The following is a 23,239-nucleotide window of genomic DNA, read 5'->3' as shown; positions in this document are numbered from 1 at the left end:
CCGCCTGGAGAAGGACATGCTTTTCCCTGTCTACGGAGCCTCTAATCTGCAGTGCTGTTCTCTGCTCTCCCAAGCAGCCTCAGTCCTACGTGCCTGGGTGTGGGGAGGGGCACGGCAGAGTTCCTGGCGGGCCTGCCTGGCATTCCTACCTCAGTTGCCACAACGTTTTTGGGCCACAAATAAGCAAATCTTGGTCTCTTGCACACAGACTAAGTGTGCTTCTTTACAGAGTTCAGTCAGGGACCTCTGACCCTAACCCTGTAAGGAGGTTAACCCTCCTTGGGCGCTGCTTACCGGCCAGTTGCTGTGGTGTGACTGGAGCTATGGTAGTGGCTGGCAGTGTACTGTGCGTGCCCCATATGCACTGTGCGTGCCCTGTGTGGTGCAGGCTCCGGCTCTCCGGGCGCCTTCTGATGGCTTGCTCTCTTGTGTCTCTAGTTTCTACGGCACAGGCCTCATCGCTGGCCATGGCTTTACCAGTCCCGAGCGCACTCCCGGCGTCTTCGTCCTGTTCGATGAGGACCGCTTTGGGTTCCTCTGGCTGGAACTGAAGTCCTTCAGCTTGTACAGCCGAGTCCAGGCCACCTTCCAGAATGCCGATGCCCCGTCGCCGCAGGCCTTTGACGAGATGCTCAGGAACATCCAGTCCCTCACCTCCTGACCTCCGCGTGGGTGGAGAGACTGCACTGGGAGCCGGGGTGGGGGAAGCATGCACTTTGGAAATGAACGCACACCTTCTCACTAGGGTCCTGGTTGCCCCGAGGCACTTCTTGTATAGGGTGTAACATACTCTTGTATATTTGATTTGTCAGTAGCTATGAAGGAGAACTTTAAGCATGGTGGGGGAACAGAACAGTTGAGCCAGGGTGAATCTGACTGGCTGGTGGCTGTGGCGCAGAGAAGCAGGCGGAAAGCGAATCTGTCTTCAGGGAGGGTGACACAGCCACCGTGGATCACGGATCTGCTGCACCTGTTCCCCTGGATGAGCTAAACAGTCACAGCTGGGCAGTGGCACAGTGGAATTGGTGGGGTACGAGGCACAGAGACCCCAGATGGCTTCCATTTCCTCACTTGCTTAGACGCGGGCATCCTACCATGACCTGTTTTCCTGTCCTGACTGTAGGAGCCACCAGGGAGTGTCACTGCAGTCTCCATTCTGGCCCCCTGGTGTCCTCCGTGTCACACCTGCTCCAGCGTGAGAGCCAAGCTGTCAGGGCAGCTACTAGCTTGCCCCCAGAAATCACACACACTCCTGGTCTTCCACATGAACGATCGAGAGCTGGCCCAGCCTGTTTGTCTGTAGGGCCTGCCCTGGCTGGACGCCACAGCCCCATTGCTTTGGTCGTGTGTCTGTGCAGGTGCCTCTCACAGTGTTGACGGTGTCAGTAGAAATGCCCGTGAACCCTTCCTAGGTGAGAGAGGGCAGCTCTCAAGACAGTCACACTTCCGTGTGGCAGTATATTCAGGAGTGTTGCTAATTGAGGACTCATCTGCTCAGAGGTCAGTGCTGGGCTGTACTCATGTCTGTTTTGGGAACCCTTTTTGAGGTCAACATTTGTGTCTCCCAAAGGGCAGAGACCCTTGGGAGCTCCTGCCAGCACTTCCAAGGTTTAGTAGTCTTCTAGGCTGCCTCTTCCCCCTTGGTCCTTGTCCCTGGGGGCTGCTGCAGGTCCTTGTACTGGGTGTTCAGAACTTGTCCTACTGAAGGTGGCAGCCACAGAGGATGGCCGTATCCTCTCTCACAGTGGCAGGCCCTTCCTGCCAGAAGGGTCTGCAGACTTGGAAGGCAGTGTGGCACAGGAGCCTGGTGAACTGGTTTTTTATGCTGGCTTTCTGTCGGGTGCTGTAACAGCCTGCAGTGAGCCACCAGGGCTGGGTCCTGACATCCAGCATCTTTTGCAGGGTTGAGCCCCAGCCTTTTGTTCCTTTCTTGGTTAGCCATGAACATTTCTATTGTGCCAAATGGGGCAGGCTCTGGACAGTGGGGGCTGTGACTAAGAAGCCGCAGGGACAGTCCAGACCAGACAGCTGGACATGCAGGTGGCCGCTCTTGTGGTTTCACCGTGTTTGGAGAAAACCAAGGATACATTTTTACCCAGGCCCCGAGGCTTGCTGTGGGATGCTGTGGTTCAGAGTTTTAAATCTCCTTAGGCACTTCCAGTTAAGAAGGGGTAACCACACATATTAACCAACCACATATTAGCTTTCCTAAACACATGCCCTGTTTGCTGCAGGTGAGGGTTGATAAAGCTGACATCACTGTTGAGTACAGATGAAACTGTGTTGCCTGGTGTGGGGAATAGCCAGGCCCAGGCACTCTGCAGGCAGCAGGTAGACGCCTATGTCCCTGGGCCTCCCCATGCGAGCACGCTGGTGGCCTTGTCATTTTGCGGCTCATGGTGCATAGTCCGCGGAAGTTGGAGAGAAGGCCTCTCGTGGGTTTGCACACTTGGCCTGCTCCACTGTGTGTGGTTGGGGTCAGGTGCAAGCCTCAGGAAGCTTTTCTGGGAGGGAACGTCCTTTTGCGTGAGGATGTTGCTGATGTCTGTTTAGGCCCCGATGTGTTCAGGCCCTGATGCAGTCAGGACATTGGCCACCGTTTCTGAGACTTCCAGCATCTACATGCAGTCTGTCCTTGGGAGCCCAGCACTGGGAGTCCTGAATCACCTTGTGTCCCTCTGGCATCAGCTGCCTGACTGACTGTGGCATGTCTTCAGACCCTGGGCCGCTCTGCTCTGGACTGTCAGCTCTGTGGCATCCCTGTACCTCCTCTTGGACCTCCTGTCCCTGCATGTCTACCAATAGCGGGCGCTTGGCAGTGGCTTCTGGCCAGATGCTGCGCCAGCCAGTCCTTCCTCACAGTGTGCAGTGAACTCAGATGCACTTGCTTGTTAGACGTTCCTTTGCCGAGACGTTGGAGCTGAGCACTTGGATAGCCAGAGCTCATCACCAACCGCTGCTGTCTATCCCAGCCCTCCAGTGACTCTCTCTGGTCGCCAGGCTTGCTGGGACAATACACCGCCCATCATATGTTCACTTTTTGGTACTTGTGGGCACTAGTGGAAAGGAACCATCCTCCTCAGCTGTCAGGATTTGGTGAACCCCAGGACACCCTTGTTCCTTGTTCCCAACCTTGTTTGGGGCTCTTTTCCTCAAGACAGTATGCACGGACGCCATCCGGCACCTGACCTGTAATGTGACGCCGGGCAGAGCATCTGGGTGTGCCCAGCCCCTTCTGCTCCCCACCTTTGTGTCCTGATTGGGAAGAGTGTCAGCCTCCTCAGATCATCATCCATTTGCTGTTATGTACCCAGTCTGTGGTTCTGGGGAGAAGCTGTGAACAGGGGGTATGGTTTAGAACTTGTGAATGCGGCACTGGCAGTCACAGCCCCTTGGCCCATATGACCAACCTTCAAAGAGGAGTGTAGTGGTGGGTAGGGACACCGAAGGCACCTGAAGGACAGCTTTCTGTGGCTGGGTCCTTTGTGTTTGCATGGAGACCAACAAAATTCGCCAGAATGTGCTTTCTCAGCCTGGTGACTTGTGCTCACAAGCCTGTTTGGAAAATGTGGTTTGTCTCGAGTGCATCCAAGTTCTGGATAGAGGGCAGCTCTTAAAAGTCCTCTCAGGTCAGCTCAGCTTTGCCTAAGGGTCAAAGAAGGACCCTGAAAAAGTAGCTGCTGTGTTCCTGGTGTCTGACGTCACCTGTGACACTATCACCTGGGATGTGTGGTTTTCTCCTTTCAGTTTTCAGTAAACCTGTTTTTGAAGCCTTGTTGTGGGCCTTGTGATTTCTTTCTGTGGGGTTAAAATGGAGTTGGGGGCCCCCAAGGGGTGGCTGGCATTGTGCATCCTACACATACACACACACACACACACTTTTTAAAAAAAGATTTATATATACAGTGTTCTGCCCACGTGTGTTCTGGCAGGCCAGAAGAGGGCACCAGATCTCATTACGAATGGTTGTGAGCTGCCATGTGGTTGCTGGGAATTGAACTCAGGACCTCTGGAAGAACAGCCAGCACTTTTAACCTCTGAGCCATCTCTCCAGCCCACACATTTTTATATATTTGCTTGCTTGTGTGCATCACACGCATGCCCAGTGACTAAAGTATTCAGATGTCAGATCTCCTAGTACTGGAGTTATAGATGGTTTTGAGCTGCTATGTGGGTATTAGGACCCAAATTCGGGTCCTCTGTAAGAGTGACCAGTGCTTTTAGCTGCTAAGCTATCTCTCCAGTCCCCTGATCTAAAGCAAAGCTTCAGCTTTTGCAAATGAGGGTGAAGAATTAAGGTGATTGCTGAGAGCTCAAGAAAATGTTGGCTTGTGTCCTTGCCCCACCCAATGTCCCTGAGGTCCAATGGAGACAAGGTGGCAGGCAGTCATGCCCTTGATGGACAGAAGTCCCTTAAGTGTTGTGACGACATCCATAGCAAGGTGGCAGCTTTGAGAACGCTGGTGCCTGTCCGGGTGGTTGAGAAAAGTCCAGAGCAGCACCCCAGCCATGTGGGGGCATGGGCAGGCAGGACCCAGGGCCGATGTGCATGAATCACTGTTGCCCCATGCAATGTTGGGCGAGGTACAGTATTATGTTTATGTAAAGTGTAAGAACAAAACAGCTATATTTGATTAACACAGTGTCTTGCTTCACAAGCATGAAGATCTGAGTTCAGATCCCTGGGGTCCTGACATAAAAAGTTCAACACTGGCCAATGGCTCAGGCTTATTTCTAGCTGGCTCTTAAATCTTAAGTCAACACATTGCCATGAGGCTGGGGTTTACCAGTAATGTTCTGGCATCTTCTTCAGCAACTACATGGCGTCTCTTTGACTCCACCTTCTCTATATCTCTGTTCAGATTTCCTGCCTGACTTTACTCTGCTAAGCCATTGGCTAAAACAACTTTATTCACCAACCAATTAAAGCAACACATAAACAGAAGGACAGCCCACATCATGGAGGGACCAGTAAAGTGGCTCAGTGAATAAAGGTGCTTGCGAAATCGGGAGACCTGAGTTTTGGTCCCTGGACTCCATAGTAAAACAAACAAGCAAAACCCCAGATGCCATGGCTTGAGTCTAATCCCAGCATGCCTATTGGTTGGGAGGTGAAGACAGGAGAATCAGCTTGAAGCTCATGTATGCAGCAGAAGGGAAGAACCACCCCAGCAAGGCTACTTTGATCAACCACGTCTCCTCCACGCCCCCCACAAACACAGATGCAAAACCGTGGGGTCCCCGTGACACAGGACAACAGGGTCACCAAGAGAAGCCCCAGTGAGAGCCCATTATCAGTGATGTAACAGAAACCAGAGGCCTCAGACCGGACCAGTGACTCAAGGCAGCCAACACTTAGAAGGGGAGATGGCAGTGCGGAGGGTAAACTGTCTCAGACGCCACACTGCAGCTTCCACGACGGGGTTCTTCTTTGTTGTTGTTTGCTTTGGTTTTTCTTTTACATTTTGTTTTTGGGGGAGGTTGCAAGGGTGTAGAGTGGATGCAGGGGGACGGGGTGATGGGTGGGTTGGGATGCATGATGTGTGATCTGCAAGGGATCAATAAGAGCTAAAAAAAATTCATGCACATGTGGCTGTGTAAGTCTGAGTGACTTTTTGATGAAAATGTTTTAAGTACTTTTTAAAAATTAATGTTTTTTTCTTTTTAAAAAAGATTTATTTATTTATAATGTATACAGTGTTCTATCTGTATGCTTGCTGAGCAGAAGAGGGCACCAGATCTCATTACAGATGGCTGAGCCACCATGCAGTTCCTGGGAATTGAACTCAAGACCTCTGGAAGAACAGTCAGTGCTCTTAACCTCTGAGCTGTCTCTCCAGCCCTTAAGTATTTTTTTTTTTAAAAAACGAAAGCAATAGAGTAAGATACTCAGTGTTAACCTCCGGCCTCCACAAACATGTGCAGTCATGCACCCACAGCAGGTCCACATACACAGATGCCACACAGGAAGTCCACGTACACAGATGGCACATAGGAAGTCCACGTACACAGATGCCACACAGGAAGTCCACGTACACAGATGGCACATAGGAAGTCCACGTACACAGATGCCACACATAAAATTTAAAAAGCATGCAGTTAATGCTGCCTTGTGGCCACTGCTGGGCCTCTGCCCACACCAGGGCGGGGCCACTGCTGCAGATGTACCAGAAATGCCTACAGGAGCCGCCAGTGGCCTTAGAACAAGACACTGGTGTCCACGTGGGGAAGGTGCATTTGGTGATGGGCAGATATGTCTCCACACAGCTCTCAGAAATAGCTTTGTTTTCATAGAGGTGGGGCGACGCTACGCAAGTTGCCTGCCTTTGAGGTACAGCCCCAGGTCTGCAATACTTTAAAGCAAAATATCTGGTGGCCCTACTTGCCCTTCCCATTCCTGAGTCTGACCATGGACTTTTTTGTCCCATGGGAAACAGCCCCCAGCTATGAGCGTAGAGCTAGATGCTTTTTGGTGCTGAGATGGCAGATGGGGGCTCATTGAGGGGGTCATGGTCTGTCAGTCGGCACTGATGTAGCCTATTTCCTATTTTAGGTGTCTGGGTAGCTCCAGTCTTCCAAGGCACACAGTGTTTTTGGTCAATCTGATGCCCCAAACATTCCTTTCAAAGAGGCTGTGGTGTGACCTCTAGTGGGCACTCAGGGTCACTGCAGCCCACAATACCTCAGGAAAGTCAGGGCTTTGTAGGGCTTTCACAGCCCTGACTGTGGCTTTCAAGCCCATAGGTGGCACAAAGCAGTGCCCTATGTCCTCAGGGAAAGCTGCTATGCAGTGAGGGCGTTCTTCACTCTTCCAAAAAGGGAAGACTGCTAACCCCTTGTCCCGCTGGGTTTTTATTATTCGTGCGTGCTAGAGTAACCTGATGATACTCTTTACTTCTTACAGTGTGGAGGGCCGGACCACATTCTCCATTGCTTCTCGGAACAAAGGTAGAGATTGACCTCTGTGACCTCAAGGTGTGGCGGTACACGCCTTTAGTCCTGATGCCTGGGCGGCAGAGGCAGATTGACCTCTGCAACCTCAAGGCGTGGTAGTACACGCCTTTGGTCCCGATGCCTGAGAGGCAGAGACAGGCAGACCTCTGTGAGTTCAAGGTGATGTAGCACACGCCTTTAATCCCAGCACACGTGCTTGGTAACTCTCTACCGCTGCGTCCCTGCCTACTCCCGAGGCATCATCTGGGATAATGGGCAGCGGACCAATCCAAGAGTGACACGTCAGAAGTGAGGACTGTTTCCTTTATAAGGGCTGGGTTCCCCTCATTCTGGGTCTCCGCCATGTAAGCTTATGCTCTCCCTCTCAAGACGCATAAAGCTTTACTGCAGAAGAATCCTAAGTGTCCCGCGTTGTTCTTGCTGGCGAGATGGTAGCGCGGGACATTACAGGTCCTAGGGAGCCCAGCCTGGGCACATCATGGCAGGTGCCAGCCTCTGTCCCTCAGTGTCACCCAAAGAAGTGACTGTGGGAAAGAAAGGTCGAAAGTGCCCAGCACCTATAAACCTTACCTGTGATCACACTCTGCCTTGCTCAGTCAGCTCTTAGCGAGGCCTCTTCTGTGGACCCTAAGAAGGGAAGCCCACAAATAGCTGGGGACAGCCAGAGCAATTTGGGCTGAGGGAGGAGGTGGTTTAATAAGGGGACCACACGGCACTGTGGAGCACAAAGAAGCATCATTGTCACAAACAGGCTGAGCTGCCTAGGGGATGGAGACTGTCAGTGTGGCTGTTTGGATGAGGATACGTGTGTGTGTGTGTGTGTGTGTGTGATTAACTACGGCCCTGGAGGCTGTGATGAGGACCTCTCAGCCCCACAGAAGCCCCCGAACTGGCTGCCTGGCTGAGAATGGCCTGCAAGTCTGAAGGACACTCGGGCAGTTTCTGCGAGGCCTGGGGGTCTGGGTTCCCGAGTGTCAAGGTTGAGGGGCTGGAGAGGTTGGATGTGGGGCAGAGTTAAGAGGTGTAGCACAAATAATAAAATACCCAGAGACAGAATTTGGGGTTCAACCCGAAAACCAGAAAAGCAAGGCAATCAAGTCACTAGTGAAGTCTTACCTCTACCAAGGCTGGGCGCCCACAAACTTAGCAGACTAAGCCTCTCTCTCCTCCCATTTTATATTCCCTCTAGTGCTGGGATTAAAGACGTGACTCCATAGTACTGGGATTAAAGGTGTGAATCACCATCACCTGGATTTATTTTTGCATTGATCTTGCATAGCCCCGGGTGACCTTGAACTCACAGAGATCCATCTGCCTCTGTCTCCCAAATCCTTGGATTAAAGGTGTGTGCCACCAATGCCTGACCTCTAGTGGCTTAACTTTGCCCTCTGTTCTTTAGGCAAACTTTATTAATTAAAACATAAATAAAACTTCACAATATTTCCATTTTTTTGTCTAAAATAAAAAGGCTGTAACTAATATAAGAAAAAATATATACAATAAGTACAATAACTACATACCGCATATACAGGCAATATGTGCATCAATAATGTCTAGTCCATTTGCATTTGACAAATTCAGAGAAAATATTCCATATCTATCCTATCTTGCTGAGTCCAAAGTCTTGTACTTAATTTTCTTACTATCATAACTTGTTTTCTGTGTCTGATAAACAAGAAAAACTATAACTATCAAGTTTTCAACTCCCTCAGAGACCCAATGAGAAAATAATATTGAGTAAGCAGGAAGTGTAAGCAAATATGCTTTCTTTTTTCCATTTTATGTTTTTTTGCTTCTTTGTCAACAATCAGGTATTTGTAGGTGTGTGGATTGATATTCGGGTCTTCTATTCGGTTCCATTGGTCCTCCTGTCTGTTCTTACGCCAGTACCAGGCTGTTTTCAGTACTGTAGCTCTGTAGTAGAGTTTGAAGTCAGGGATTGTGATGCCTCCAGAAATTCTTTTATTGTACAAGATTGTTTTGACTCTCCTTAGTTTGTTTTTGTTTTTCTTTCCACTTTCTGGTGTCTTCTTCAATTTCTTTCTTCAAAGATTTAAAGTTCTTGTCATACAAGTCTTCTACTTTTTGCTTAGAGTTACTTTGAGATATTTCATGCTATTTGTGGCTATTGTTAAGGGTGTTGATTCTCTGATTTCTTCCCCAGCCCTTTTATCATCTGTGTCCAGGAGGGCTACTGATTTTTTTTTTTTGAGTCAATCTTGTATTCTGCTACACTACTGAAAGTGTTTATGAGTTGTAGAAGTTCCTTGATAGAATTTTTTGGGGTTGCTTATGTAAACTATCATACCATCAGCAAATAGTGAGCGTTTGACTTCTTTTCTGATTTGTATCGCCATCCCCCAAGCTGCTTCTGTTGTCTTGTTGCTCTAGCTGGGACCTCGATAACTAGAGTGAATAGATATGGAGAGAGCAGACAACCTTGTCTTGTTCCTCATTTCAGTGGGATTGAAGAAGATGCCATCTAAGATTTTGTTTAAATTAATAAGGCCATCAAGTTTTATCCCAATAGTGGGCTGTAGCTGAGAAATGTCTTCAACAATCTTTGGAAGTCATTAAGAGTCTGCAACTGATCTCTCCTAATTTGCACCTTTTTTGGGGGGGGTCTAATTTTCTATAACCCTATTTCATAACCTAAATAATTAATAGAATATTCTCTTTGTGTTTTTTTAGGAGCAATCCCCAACAAGGCAAATTTTTCTTTTCTTTTAAAAACATTCTTTCTAAAGTATCTACATTGGAATCAGATGGCAAAATGTCTTCCATGTAAATGGTAAACTATAGATTCAAAAAATTGCTTGCATACCATTTCCAGTGGCTGATTTATAAAATATTGGCACAGGGTGAGGCTATTTAACATTCCCTGTGGGAGAAACTTCCACTGATGTCTTTTAGCAGGCTGAGAATTATTATATGTACACACTGTGAGGGCAAATCTTTCGCTGTCCTTTTGTTGTAATGGTATAGTGAAGAAACAATCTTTTAAATCAGTAACTATAAGAGACCATCCTTTAGGGAATAAGTAAGGAAAAGGAATGCCAGACTATAGAGAGCCCATTGGCTGAATTACCTTCACCAGCTGGCATAGGAGCAACTAGAAACTAAGCATACTGAGGAATCAACCAACCCTTGGATTTCTCCTGTATTTGTTGTTAAAAAGAAATCTGGAAAATGGAGGATGGTAACAGATTTAAGAGTTGTAATAAGGTGATTCAGCCAATGGGCTCTCTACAGTGTGGCATAATCCAGAAGGGAAGGGCATTCTGAATGGATTATTCTTGAAAAAAAAAAAACAAAACAGTTTCTAGGAATGCTCGGTCTACAATCACTTTTAAAGTGACCTTGTTTGACACAATTATAACATTTGACTTCAAATTTTTCTTCAAATCCCTGGAAATAACCTATCCTACCCATGTATCATCATGCTCATGAGGTTCTCTATTAATTATATCTCAGATCCATTCCTCTAAGGTGATGACCTTGCCTTTAATGGCCTAATTATCTTTTTGCAAAGAGAATTAACATTCTCAAAAGCCACAGTTTCTATGATAATTTGTCTAGCTTCTTGAATTTGGTATCGTTCTATTAACTGCAGAAGTCAATCTTTGTAAGAAATCTGTAAAGGGTTCCTTTAGGCCCTGCATAACTTTAGTAAATGACTTAATTTTCTTTCCTAATTCTCCATTTCTGTTTCAAGCATTCAAAGCTGCTGTGTGGCAAAATCCAGGGTATGGTCATCATACACAGCCTGCCTTTCTATAGTAGTATAGTCTCCTTCTCCAAGAATTCAATCTTGGGAGATTTCCCTGCCTTTAGTTTTTCTCTGTTGCTCAATAATCTTAGTCTCTTCTCTGAACCAGTTACTTCTGTAATTGTGTACCAGTCTCTAAAACTTCATTAACCAAATATTTCCAAGTCATTGGGGGATAATTCTATTACAAACTGACCATGAGTTTAACATTTGCTTCACAAAAGGCGAATGAATACCACAAGAGACTTTTGCTTCCTTGAAACCCTTTAAATCTAACAATGGCACAGGAGCCCAGTTAGCTGTACCAGAGCCTCTGCCACATGGCTATTCCTGTAAGGTTACTGAATATATGAAGGTTGGCTGTCTGAAAACCTCAGGCTGTTCCTCTCTATTATAATGCAGTGCTAAAATTGGTTCTCTATTAAAGTCTTCTGTCTGGATTTGAATCTCTCTGTGATCTGTTTTATTAGATTTTTCTAAGGCCTGGATCTTAGTACTCAGATTAATCAACTTTTTTAGTGATAAGACAAATTTCATAATGCTGATGTTTATAACTGACATCACATAAGTTCCATCTAAATTAGATATCCTCTCATTTAATCGTTCCATTTTCAAACTGTCTAGCATTTTATCATATAGATCCAAATCCCTCCATTGTAATGGTTTTTCCTATTTTTTTTAATGTGGGGAAAAAACTCTTTTAACTAATCCCTCTCTTTAAGAATTCCCAATGGTCTTACCAAATCCACCAATGATGTTGATGACGATGTGAGCCTTATTGCTGCTGTGTAGAACAGTAAAAGCGTTTCAAGTCAGTTATATAGTTTGGCAGCAGCCTGAGAAGGGGGTTCAGGGAGAGCCTGCAACCCACAGTGGAGAGGAGGGAGGGAGGGAGGGAGGGAGGGAGGGAGGAGAGAGAGAGAGAGAGAGAGAGAGAGAGAGAGAGAGAGAGAGAAGAAAGCCTAGCCAGGTAGAGCTGGAGTCCCATGTGTAGCTTCAGTGGGAGCCCACGTGCATCCCTGGCCTGTGTTGATGGTTAAAAAGCTTCAGGCAAACAGCTTTTTTTATTTTGTGAACTTGTTCCCCAAATGCTGGGCACCAAATATAGTATGAATAATAAAATCCCAGAGACAGAATTTGGGGTTCAACCCGAAAACCAGAAAAGTAAGGCAGTCAAGCCACTGGAGAAGTCTTACCTCTCCCAAGTCTGGGTGACCACAAACTTAGCAGACTAAGCCTCTCTCTCCTCCCATTTTATATTCCCTCTAGTGCTGGGATTAAAGACGTGACTCCCTAGGACTGGGATTAAAGGTGTGAATCATTATCACCTGGATTTATTGCTGCATTGATCTTGCATAGCCCAGGGCGGCCTTGAGCTCACAGAGATCCATCTGCCTCTGTCTCCCAAATCCTTGGATTAAAGGTGCGTGTCACAACTGCCTGGCCTCTAGTGGCTTAGCTTTGCCCTTCTGATCTTTGGGCAAGCTTTATTTATTAAAACATAAATCAAATATCACTATAAAGAGGTGACTGTTGGGTCTGACTCCACTTCCCTGTGCATCAGTGGGCTATGATGTGTCACTGGCTGGGTCCCACGAGTCTGTGCCTAAACTCTGGAGCCTGCTGCATGGAGCTTCTGAGTTGACACCAGATCAGGGCAACTGCCGCTGGCTCCACAAAGCATCCACTGGGGTCCTGTGCTGGGTGGCCCTTTGGAAGATAAGCTGCAGAAAGCCACTATAGAGCTCTACACACAGTAGACCTCATTTCTGTCCACTTCTGTAGTCGCAGGGCCTCTGCTGCCCTGCTGGAGTCAACAGGGAACAAGAGCTGCCTGAGAGGGATCGTTTATCCTACCATCACCATGGAGATTCTTTTCCCAGCATTCCATAGTTCCACTGGAAAGCCAGTTCCTACAGAGCACCATGGTAGTGGGGGACAAAGAGGGTGCACAGGCAAGTAGGTGGCTGCTTCTCCCAAATATTTCACAGGGAGGCCTAGGACCATGGGGTGCAGGCTGACGGAGGCATTTGGGAAGTAGCAAGCTATTAGAGCCTGTGTGGGTTTCTTCCCTTTCCTGCTCTGATGACAGTGAGGAAGATGACGGTGACACCATATCCCACGGCATGCTAGGGGAGGACGGAGTGAAGGAAGACCAGGCACAGCCACTGAAAGAACTGGGACGTGCCACCACTGGAGACAGGGAGGAAAGGGTGGCAATGATACCGGTGACCCTAAGAGGAAAAGGTAAGGGTCAAGACAGCAGAGCTGGCAGAGTGTCTACTCCGGGACAGTCACAATACCACGGTCAAAGCAAGAAGCTAAGAGTCTGTAGCAAGGGCACCAGATGAGAAATGTAAACTGAGCTGGCCTATGGTGGCACACACCTTTAATCTCAGCACTCAGGAGGCAGAGGCAGGTGAATCTCTGGGAGTTTGAGGCCAGCCTGGTCTACACAGTTAGTTCTAGGACTGCCAAGGCTATACAGAGAAACCCTGTCTTGAAAAACCAAAACAACAACAATAATAACAGAAACCTCCACCAAAACAAAACAAACAAAACCTCACAAAAACCAAACCCCAAAATCTACTTTAAAATAATAATAATAATAATAAATGTAAAATCCCACTGATCAGAGGCAATGGGGTGGACTTGCGCTAGAACCCTTCAAAGCCTGGAAAGTGTCCTCAGAAGGGGAGTGTGTTCCTAGCACTTTGTTTTCATTTTCTGTTTCCCTCCCTTCCTTCCTTCCTTCCTTCCTTCCTCCCTCCCTCCCTCCCTCCCTCCCTCCCTCCCTCCCTCCCTCCCTCCCTCCCTCCCTCCCTCCCTCCCTCCCTCCCTCCCTCCCTCCCTCCTCCCTCCCTCCCTCAGAACTGGAATTCTTGGCAACCCTCATGCTCTCCAGTGCTTTCTGAGCTCAACCTCCTGAGCAGCTGGGACGGCACCTTTCCTGCAGCTCAGACTCCTCGGCCGTGGGCTTGCTGTACTGTCCAGCATGGCTGTGGTGGCCATCCTTTCTTCTCCTTTCTCGCATCCTCGGGATGTTCTTGTTGTTTCTTGTTGTTAGGAGCAGAGGCCCATCACGCTGCTGCATCAGTCAGCATTCCTGCACGCAAGGGAGTTGGGGTGCCCAACCCAGCCCACCAGGTCTCTAAGACATTTGCCAGCTATGGCACTGCTGCAGCAGTGCGAGGCCTGGGGACTGTGGGACAAGCAGCCCCTCTTGGGTGTGGCTGTCAGAAGGTCGCTGGGAAGAGCTTGTTCAATTTGGGATCCGCTAGTGGCAGACCCTTCCACAAGGATTCGAAGCGGTCATGAGGAGGTGACCCAGCAAAGAGAAGAGAAGGAAAGCCCAGGGACCCCACAGGGCCTACAGGGCGGTTGTAGGGACGTGTTCTGGAATGGTCACCGCCGTAGTATGGAGGCAAATTCCTCCATATTCCATATTCCCCTCCTCTGCTAAGGGCAGCTCCGGGATGGGACTGGAAGGAGCCACCTGGCAGAAATCGGTTCCCTTCATCCGCCTATTTGTTGATTGGCAACTTTTGTTTCCTTGATACTTAACTTTTGCAATTCTTTGTAAATTCTGGATTTTAGCTCCTGCCTGAAGTACGGCTGGATAAGATTTTCTCCCATTCTGTGGGCTGGCTGTTTCGGGGAAGGTGGGCGGGATGTGTCCGGCACACGCATGGTTGTTAGAGGACAACTTGCGGGAGTCCTCGCCTTCCACCATGTGAGTCCCGGGATCGAACTCTGGCCCTCAGGCTTGGCAGCAGGCGCCGTAGTCCGCTGAGCCATCTCACTGACTCCAAGCGCTATGTTTGGTCTTCCCAAAGCTCTGGATGGAAACATTTCTTTTAAAGTTACAATTCGCGCACATCTGACGGGCATGTGAAGCCCAGGCTTACTGAGCTTTCACCCCATTTAATAACGAATGGCTCTGGATAGAAGTGGGTCCCAGATATCAGAGGCCCTCAGAGGGAATGTAGCTCATGGGAACTCCCAGTCCTGTCCTACCTCCTGTCTCTTTTCAGGGGACCGAGGTCGGGAACAGGGTCCGGACCGGGACCGGGGTGCCTTGCGCGCGCATAGGACCATCCACAGGAAATGGTGAGTGGCCTAGGTCTGGACACCACGTCAACTCCGGCGGCGAGTGCAAAGGGAGCAGGACCCAAGTGTCCAGAGTCCCCTCCATCCCACAGGTCCCATGAGCCGCTGCAGAGAGTAGCCAATCAGCTGTCAGCTCAGTGCACGACCAAATATGACAGCTTCTGATTGGTTGGTTGAGGGCCAATCAGCGGCTCCAGCGGGAAGCTGTTGCGAAGCACCGCAACCCTCCAGCCCTTGCGAGGACTCTGGACCAAGCCTGGCTCTGGTCCGACACGGCTGCATAGCGCATGCCTAGCACAGCCCATCATGACAGATCAGGTCAGCCCAGAGCTTGCACAGGTGACCTCGAAGCTCACCTGTGAGTGCCTGGAGCCCCGGGGCCGCCCGGTTCAGCGGTAGCGCAGTGGCAAGGAAACGGAAAGGCGACCTACTCTTTCCATCCCTGGAAATGTCAGGAGCAGGCCTTCAGGCATGGCTGTATTCAGGTGTGCAAGGACTGTGGCCCTACATGGTTTCTCCTCAACCCTCATTCCCCTTGTGCTGGCTTCCTTCCCAGGCTAGATGACCACCCAGACCTCATGGGGTTTTCCTTGTTATTAGGGGAGCTCCTTCATCAAAGAAGGAGCCTAGAGGCAGTTCCAAATTTAGTCTCCAGGGTTATGAGGCTGTAGTGACCAGTCTCTGAGGCTGGATGCTGTGCAGGGCAGCCCCATGTCTTGTTTCCAGTCATCAGTAGGAAAATTGAATGCAGAGGCCCGAAGCATACCCTGACACTCCTGTAATCTCAGTACTCAGGAGACTGAAGCAGGAGGATTGCTATGGGCTTGAGGCAAGCCTGGATTAAATAGCAAAATCCTGCCTCAACTAAACAAAGCAGACAATGATGGCTGATTATAATGAAACACAAAAACGCTCAGATAGTGTGCTTTCTGACACGAAGCAAGGTGACACCCACCATGAAAAATCAACTTTGCGCAGAATTCAATGTCTACATGCCAGAGATTCTCATGGCCAACATCTTGGCAGTGTGTGGCTGGGATGGGGGGGTTAAAGTAACTATTACTCCAAGAATTCTGTCCTGCTGTGCCCCCCCGTCTGCTTCTGTTCCCCTTCATTTTGCTCTGCCCCCCTCAATTCTCTGTCCCCCTCTGTTCTGTTCTCTGTGCCCCTATGTCTTGTCCTGTCTTCCTTGAGGCAAAGTCACCAGGTCTCCTGGCTTTTTGTAGCAGTTTTGATGGGCTCTCCCTCTTATTGCAGCAAGCTTGTGTATCCCCAACAAAACCTCAGTGGAATCCTGGGAAGTTTTGTCCTTAGGCCTGTCCTGAGAACCAAGCCCGGCTTTAACTGGGGTGTATTTAAGCAAACTGGCTTGGGAACACAGGGTCCTATACCAGTGGGGAAGTTATCCTGGGAGTGAGCCTGCCCTCTGTCACCCCGAAGCACCTCCTGGGCTCAGAGGGAAGACTTCTCCACACCGAGCTTAGTGCCCAGGGTCACCAGTGCCCAGCCTACAGTTTGTACAGATCCCAGAACACTCTCAGCTGTGTGTGTTTATTTTCTAGGAAGGGTTCATTTCAGACCTTCGGAAAGGAGGTGTGCATCACGGGTCACTCGGTAAGGACGTGTCCTCAGCCCCCGTCCCTCCTATGTCCCTCCTATGGGTGAAAGTGGGGAGATGAGGGTCCTGGGTGTGGCCCTCATGGAAGCATGGGCTTGTATGGGTCATCTCTTTGCTCCCATATTTCTGTGTAGCGTCACCTCCTCCCTTCTCGTCCCTCCTGGGACCAGGCTCCCCAGGAAACCCAGAAGCCCCTTCAGTGACTCACCCTGCCTACCAGCTTCTTCATCTGCCCCATAGCGGAGGCGGTGGCCTCAACATCATGTAGAAAACTGTAGGCCTATCAGGGAGTAGTCACTTTCTCCTGACTCAAATCTTCCATAGACAAACTTGCTCGCAGTGAGGCAACAGTGAGTGGCCAGGATTCCCCCAACCCAGCTTGTAGACACAAACTGGCAGACGTGTAGCCAGTCTCATCCTGAGCCACAGGTGGACCTGAGTAACTGTCCCCTCCCCTGGGTGCTGTCCTCCGCTCCTGTCAAAATGCCTTTCACGCTTAGTTCTGGCCTGTGCCTTGCTCAGGGGCCAGCTGGTTAGTTCTGTCCTCTGTGTGTTCTGCTCAGGTGTACCCTGGTCTCCACACCGCCCTCCAGGAGTGCATGTGTTGCCAATGCTATGCCAGGTTTGGGGGCCACTTGCCCGTGCCCTGGGCTGATGCACTGCTACCGTACTGGGTCCCTCTGTCTCTGAGACCACGAAAGCAGGTAACTAAGTGATGTAGTAGTTCGTCACTTAGGGCCAGGGCACATGTCCAGATCCAGAGCCCATCAGAACCACAGGTAGTCTATGACTGAGCTTTCTGGGGCACAGTTGTGGTTTTAGTTGGAGATTGGACCAATTAGGTAAGTACTCTCTGTTGAGTGAACAGTCCCTGCCCACCTTCTTCCTCTCCTTCCCTTCTGCCTCTTTTGTTTATTTTTCATTGTGTCTGTGTGTACATGTGCCACCATGGTAACACCTGAGGAGACCGGAAGACTATGTTTGGGGGTTGGCTCTTTCCTTCAACCATGCAGGGTTCAGGGATCAAACTCCTGTCAGGCTTTTGGCTGTGTACCCTTACCTGCTAAACCATGTCTTTGGCTTGCATGGTTCTTTTGAAATTCATTCGTGTGTTGTGTGTATTAGGTCTGGAGTGTCCTCCCATCTCCCCCACGCCTGCTTCTCTCCTGTGGGTACCATGCCCACTGAGAGCAGTTCACTGAGGGGCAGGGCACTGACACCCATGAATCAGGCCATGCCCTCATCCTCCAGGGCAAAAGGAACTCAGAAAGAGCTACCTGGACTTGGGTGGAGAGGTAGAAGGGCAGTTACCTCTCGTCCCTGCCACAGGCTTCTAGACAGTTCATTTACCATGGACAAGGTGCCAAGGAAGTTCTTGTCGAGGCCAGCCTAGTCTGCATAATGAGTTTCAGGTCAGCCAGGGCTACATAGAAAGACCCTGTCTCAAAACAAAACAAAACAAAACCAAAAACCAAACAAAAAAACCACAAAAAGGATAAAATACCAATAAATAAATTAATTTAAAAAAGAATAGAAAAGACCACACAGCTCCTAATTCTTCCCAAACAGTCCCAGCAAGTACAGACCAAGTACTCAAACACAGGAGCCTGTAAGAGCCATTCCCGTTCAAACTACCACAAGTACCATGCGTGTTTTGGAATATTTTTTACATTTATTTATTTATTAGGTTGTATGTATGAATGTGTGTATGGGGTGCACACGTGCCAAGGGGCATGTGTAGAAGTCAGAGGACAATTTACAGGAGTCCGCTCTCTCCTCCACTGTGAGTCCCAGGGATCGAACACAGGAGGACAGGGCAGACAGCCTGCTGAGCCATCTTGCTGGTTTCTGTGCCTGGTGCCATTGGAGATGGAATTCAGGTCACTGTGCAAGCTAGGCTATATCCTCCCCTTTTAAAGACAAGGGTTTCCTGTGTAGACCAGGCTAGCCTTAAACTCACAAAGACCCATCTGCTTTCTGAATGCTGTAATTAAAGGCATGTGCCACCATACCTGGCGCCCCCTCACCCCTTTGAACCTTTCTTCCTGTTCACTGGTAGGTCTCAAAGATGATGCGGTGTTCTATCCCCAGAGCCATAAGGTCATGTCGTTGCCCCTGCCACTGCTTTGGGGGCCGCCTTCCGATGCCCAGGGATAGGGCTGTTATGCCCTATTGGGTGCCCCAGGGGCTGAGGTCACAGAAGAAGGTAAGAAGGGGGCTTGTGAAACAGGACTGAATGAGAGGTGGGAAGGGGAGGAATCCAAGGGACCACCTCCTCCCTAGTGGCCACGGCGTGGGCAGCTGAGGACAGAAGTTCATATCTTGTGGAGGCTGCTGGGAAGTGTAAGCCTCATTCTCTGAGCATAGTGAGAGGTCACGTGATATCCAGCCTGCTGCATCTTTTCCTCTTTGCTGTCTCCTCCTCCGTCTTTCTTCCTATTATGCCCTGTGCCCAACCCCATCTCTCTGGAGCTGTCTAGACTCCTTGGAGGTTACTGGGAGGGATTCTGGCTCCGGGTTTCCTTCCTCTGGAGCCATCTGCACCCCAGCTGCAGTTCCAAGCCAGGGTTGGCTGCAACCAAGCTTCCTGCAGCCTAGAGGACCTTCCCAGTATTCTGCCTTCCTATTTAGAAGTCTTTTTTTTCTTCTTCTCCTGCCTTCCTACTTTTGGGTTCTCCATCACTGATCAGTAAGCGATCCCCAGCATCAAGAACTCAATCCTGAACCGGGAACTACAACACCCCTTGCCCTGAGGTCTCAAGTCCTGACCACTCCCCCTGTCCCCCACTGTGGATCACCAGATGACATACTGACCTACCTTCTCATCTCTTAGGTGGTGAAGAGGCTGGAGAACATTAAAGACACCCCAGGTAACTCCACGTCATGTGTTACCTCATCCCGCCCTGGAAAGGGGCGGGACAAGGCCACACAGGTGACACAGCCATCTCTAACCCTTGCCAGGCATCACTAGCTGCCCGCTGCCTTTTTACAAACGACACAGCAGGCCAGCAGTCTTAGCAGTGACAAGCTGCGGCTGGTGACGTGTAAAGTGGTTTTATTTAAGCTGTGAACTTCTGTGACCTGTGGTCCATAGCATGTGTACATGTTCACTTTTGCACCGATGTGTATTTCTGATGTGACAGCTCCTGTATCACACACATGTGTGCATGCCTTATACAATCATAACAGTGTGTGCGCGCTGCACAGTGTGTTCATATGCCCATGCATGTGACCTGGCATGTGTGCATTCCCGTGTTCATGGTTGATAATGTATGCTCACATTCACATGCTCAGTGTATGCACATACACACTTGGCAGCACACTCACACATTGCAGATGCTATCCTCAGACACACCGCCATGGCTCAGATCTCTGGGAGAGACAATCTCTTCCCCACATTGCTTACGAGTTTTGAATTCTGTTCTGGACTTGATTTTGAAGTCCAGGCTTTGGTCTGGTGTCAGGTGCCACTCTGCTCTGTGCCAGTGCCGCACAGGGAATGCTGTGTGCAGGACCTGGGCTGGGGACACCGTTCTGAAAAGGCAGGTGCCAGGAGCTTTCGGAAGGAAAGGGTAAGAAGCGCTTGGGAAATGGATAGCCACCAACCAACCTGTCCTTAAACGTGTCAGAACGTCCCGTTCCCAACCCCAGAAGCAACATTGTTCCCCTGAGTGTAGATTCTCCCAGCCCTGCAGGCACAGCTTAAAGGCAACAAGTTTGAAGCATAGCATTTGTTGGGGACAGCCCGAGGACACTCAGCACTCTCATCAGTGTTGGGAAATGTCACAGCAAAATCTTGGGGTGCCTTGAGCTCGTCTCAGTAGAATAGATGGCGTGGGCTGTCCTTGACAGGCAGCTCTTGCTATGGGGAAACAGAACTCTGAGTCACAGTGACACTGACCCAATGGACGCGTCCCCAGGACACATGGCTCCCGGAGAATCGGGTCCTAGGAAGCCACACAAAAGGATGTCCTCACAAATGTAGGGTGCAGAGGGAGGGTTGATAGATTTTCAAAGTCAGTGTTGTTTTACTCCGGTCATGTCTTCACTTTGTTTTTGTTTTTTTTTTTAAGGACTTACTTTTATTTTATGTGTATGAGTGTTTCATCCCTGCAGTGCCCATGGAGGCCAGAAGAGGGCATCAGATCCCCTAGAAGTGGAGTTACAGATGGTTGTGAGCCCTTACGTGGCTGCTGGGAATCGGACAGTCTAGTCTCCGAGCTCTTTCTCCAGCTCCTCCAGTCGTGCCTTCTAGCTGAAGTGACTTATTGTTTTGTTTTCAAGATGAGCTCTTCCTTTGTTGCCCCAACTGTGTGAACTCCTCTGCTCAAGCCGTCCTCCCTCCCTCCTCAGCCTCCCCTGTGGTAGGGATTGCAGGCACCTCACTGTGCCCCTCAGTTCAGGTGACCTACAGAGGTTTGTCAAGCCTCTCACCTGTTCACTGTAGGAGACTTCAGAGGCGGAATCAGGACGACAGCCTGTCCACACTTCTGTGCCTTCTTCCGTATCAGTGTGATTCATGATTTGGTTTCAAATCCAACAGGTTTCCATTTGAAGATTGCGTGTGTGTGTGTGTGAGTGTGTGTGTATGTGTGTGTGCACGCACATACACGCACCCTGAAAAAAAGTCAGGACTTTTTGCATGCTAAATGACATCCTCAGACACATTTTTATCTTACAGTTTTCTCAACAAAGAAGGTTCCATGACTTTCTGCTCTGTACTGTGGTGGGATTTTTTTCCAGAACGAGAGTGCATTTATCATATTGTATATTAAGAGTGTTTTTGTATTGATACGATTATGATAAAATTAAGGCTTATATTTCTATTAATAGGCAGAGGGAGCTGGAGGCCAGTCTGGTCTACAGAGTGAGTTCTAGGACAGCCAGTGTTACACAGAGAAACCCTGTCTTGAAAACAAGCAAACAGACAAACAAGAAGGAACTGTCTGTTGAGACACCACCCTGACACAGGCTGCACAGGCTGGGTGGGGCCAGTTCCCCACAGCCTCACAGCCCTGGGTTTCTGGGGACCCCAGCAGGTGTCCTGCCCTATCCCCAACAGTGCTCCTCTTGCCCCTAGAGTGCTCTCTGGAATCAAGCAGCTGGCACGGCTGTTGGCGGGTCTGTGGGGACCGGCGTCTCCTCCTCAAGTGGCAGCAGCTCCAGGCCCTTTATCAAGATGAGCTGCCAGACCCTCGGGAGGATGAGCCACATGCTGGCGGCTTAGGCTCCCTCCTGCCCGTGAGCTTCAATCTCCTGACCCTGCTGCAGGCTGTCCTGAGGGCCATCATGGTCATTCGGTGAGCTGCTGGGGTGTTGAGAAGGGGTGGGTCTGGACTCCTCACTCACTCTGGAATCTCGAGTCCCTGCCACCAGCATCCTGCCCCAGACTTGTCTTGCATCCTTTACTGAAAGAGCATTGAGCCCTTGGATGCCACGGTGACAACACTTGTAAGGCTCTTCCAAGGGGTGTCCTTGACTTCACAGGCCTGGCTTGGGGGCAGTGGTGCTGGCCCAGCCCCCTGTCCAGCTGGGATGTGGGGAGCCCCGTGAACCTTCACGTCACAGACCTGGCTGTCCCTGTGGCCTGGTAGACACTCAATGGCCAGGAGTCCAGCTCAGAGCCTTTGAAGTGGCAAAGGTGCTATGGAGCCCTTCCCTCCAGCTCTATAAAGTTAGGTGTTTCCTCCCTTTCTGAGAGTGGGCACTTAAGGTCAGAGGCTCACTGGGACCCACAGCTGGGAATCAGAGATGCTGCGCTGACCCCGGTCCACTTCCCCAGTTCCCGAGTGTAGAGGGGGTGTCCCCACAATCCTCTCTGTGAAGGCTCCTGGCAAGCCTATGCTCAGGAGAGAGAGCCCTCAGCCTGGGGACAGTTCCCAGCACTTGCCTTTCTCTTGGTTTTCTAGCCATTTGTTCTGGGACTGAGGTGGAGTCTTCAGCCACTGTCATGATCTTCAGCAAGAATGTCAGTCACGATCATTTCCTCAAGGGAAGCCCTCAGAGCAGGAGGGTCTGAGACATTCGCTGTTTCCACACACGATAAGACCTGCACCCACGATCCAGTCGGAACTGGAAGCCACCACTGTGACTGATAGCTGAAGGGGACCTGGTGTGAATGTCCAAACAAGTCTGTTGTGAATGCAGCCAATAAATGTTATTTGTGAAACTATCACATGCTTTGGCCGTATGTATGTCTGGGCACCGTGTGTGTGCCTGGGTGCACGTGGAGGCCGGAAGAGGGCATCAGATCCCTGGAACTGGAGTTACAGATGATTGTGAGCCATCCGTGTGGGCACTGGGAATTTGAACCTGTGTCCTCTGGAAGAAAAGCCAGTGTTTTTAACCACTGAGCCATTTCTCCAGCCATATTTAAAGAGCTACTCATGGTTCTCCTTTACTAAGGGGAAACTTGGCCTCTGTCTGTGTCCCTGGAGGGGACTCATTTCTACATCTCTTTTCTCTTGAGGATCGACAAGGTTTTATTTAGTTTTTTTGTGTGTGTGTGTGTGTGTGTGTGTGTTGCTGCTGTTGTTGTTGTTTTGAGACAGGGTCTCTCTCCACAGTCCTGACTGTTCTGGGATTCTATTCGCTCAGTAGACCAGAGAGGCCTTGATCTCACAGAGATCTACCTGCCTTTGCCTCTTGAGTGCTGGGATTAAAGGTGTACGTCAATGCACCTGACCTGAAAGGGTTTTATTTAAGACATGATCCAGAGTGTCTCCTTTTAATGCCAAATAGTAGCATTTAAAATTGTATGTGAGGGGAGAGGTGGCTCAGTGGCTAAG

At 49.6% G+C, this 23,239-nt stretch overlaps 2 protein-coding genes across 4 annotated transcripts in view; both read left to right on the top strand.

Annotated features, from left to right (window-relative positions):
- Fbxo31 (F-box protein 31) overlaps positions 1–3,775 on the top strand; it is a 32,076-nt gene extending 28,301 nt beyond the window's left edge. For both annotated transcript variants that reach the window (XM_087900504.1, XM_048437424.3), the window contains one exon: positions 439–3,775. In XM_087900504.1, coding sequence (XP_087756630.1) covers positions 439–661 — 223 coding nt within the window. In that variant the 3' untranslated portion in view covers positions 662–3,775. The remainder of the gene's footprint in view (positions 1–438) is intronic.
- Positions 3,776–12,606: 8,831 nt separating this feature from the next.
- C22H16orf95 (chromosome 22 C16orf95 homolog) lies at positions 12,607–22,623 on the top strand. Of its 2 annotated transcripts, none has more exons than XM_085682252.2 (9): positions 12,607–12,682; positions 12,816–12,970; positions 14,758–14,833; positions 16,396–16,447; positions 17,015–17,155; positions 18,511–18,657; positions 19,285–19,321; positions 21,532–21,751; positions 22,361–22,623. In XM_085682252.2, exons 2-9 carry the CDS (start codon positions 12,850–12,852, stop codon positions 22,377–22,379), a joined length of 813 nt encoding a protein of 270 aa, XP_085538378.2. In that variant the 5' UTR covers positions 12,607–12,682; positions 12,816–12,849; the 3' UTR covers positions 22,380–22,623. The 2 variants fall into 2 exon arrangements, with proteins under 2 accessions (XP_085538378.2, XP_087756629.1); XM_087900503.1 differs by having other exon boundaries at positions 12,616–12,678.
- Positions 22,624–23,239: the final 616 nt, after the last annotated feature.

This window comes from Myodes glareolus, chromosome 22 (assembly GCF_982192425.1).
Source record: "Myodes glareolus chromosome 22, mMyoGla1.1, whole genome shotgun sequence".
In the NCBI taxonomy this organism is placed as follows: Eukaryota; Metazoa; Chordata; class Mammalia; order Rodentia; family Cricetidae; genus Myodes; species Myodes glareolus.
The sequence above is the reverse complement of the archived record's forward strand: the minus strand, read 5'-3'. Positions and strand labels throughout refer to the sequence as shown.

Coding starts and splice junctions, on each gene's coding strand:
- C22H16orf95 (XM_085682252.2), top strand. CDS start 12,850: ATGCTAGGGGAGGACGGAGTGAAGGAAGACCAGGCACAGCCACTGAAA. Junction 12,971..14,757: donor GGTGACCCTAAGAGGAAAAG/GTAAGGGTCAAG, acceptor GTCTCTTTTCAG/GGGACCGAGGTCGGGAACAG. Junction 16,448..17,014: donor TGTGCATCACGGGTCACTCG/GTAAGGACGTGT, acceptor TGTTCTGCTCAG/GTGTACCCTGGTCTCCACAC.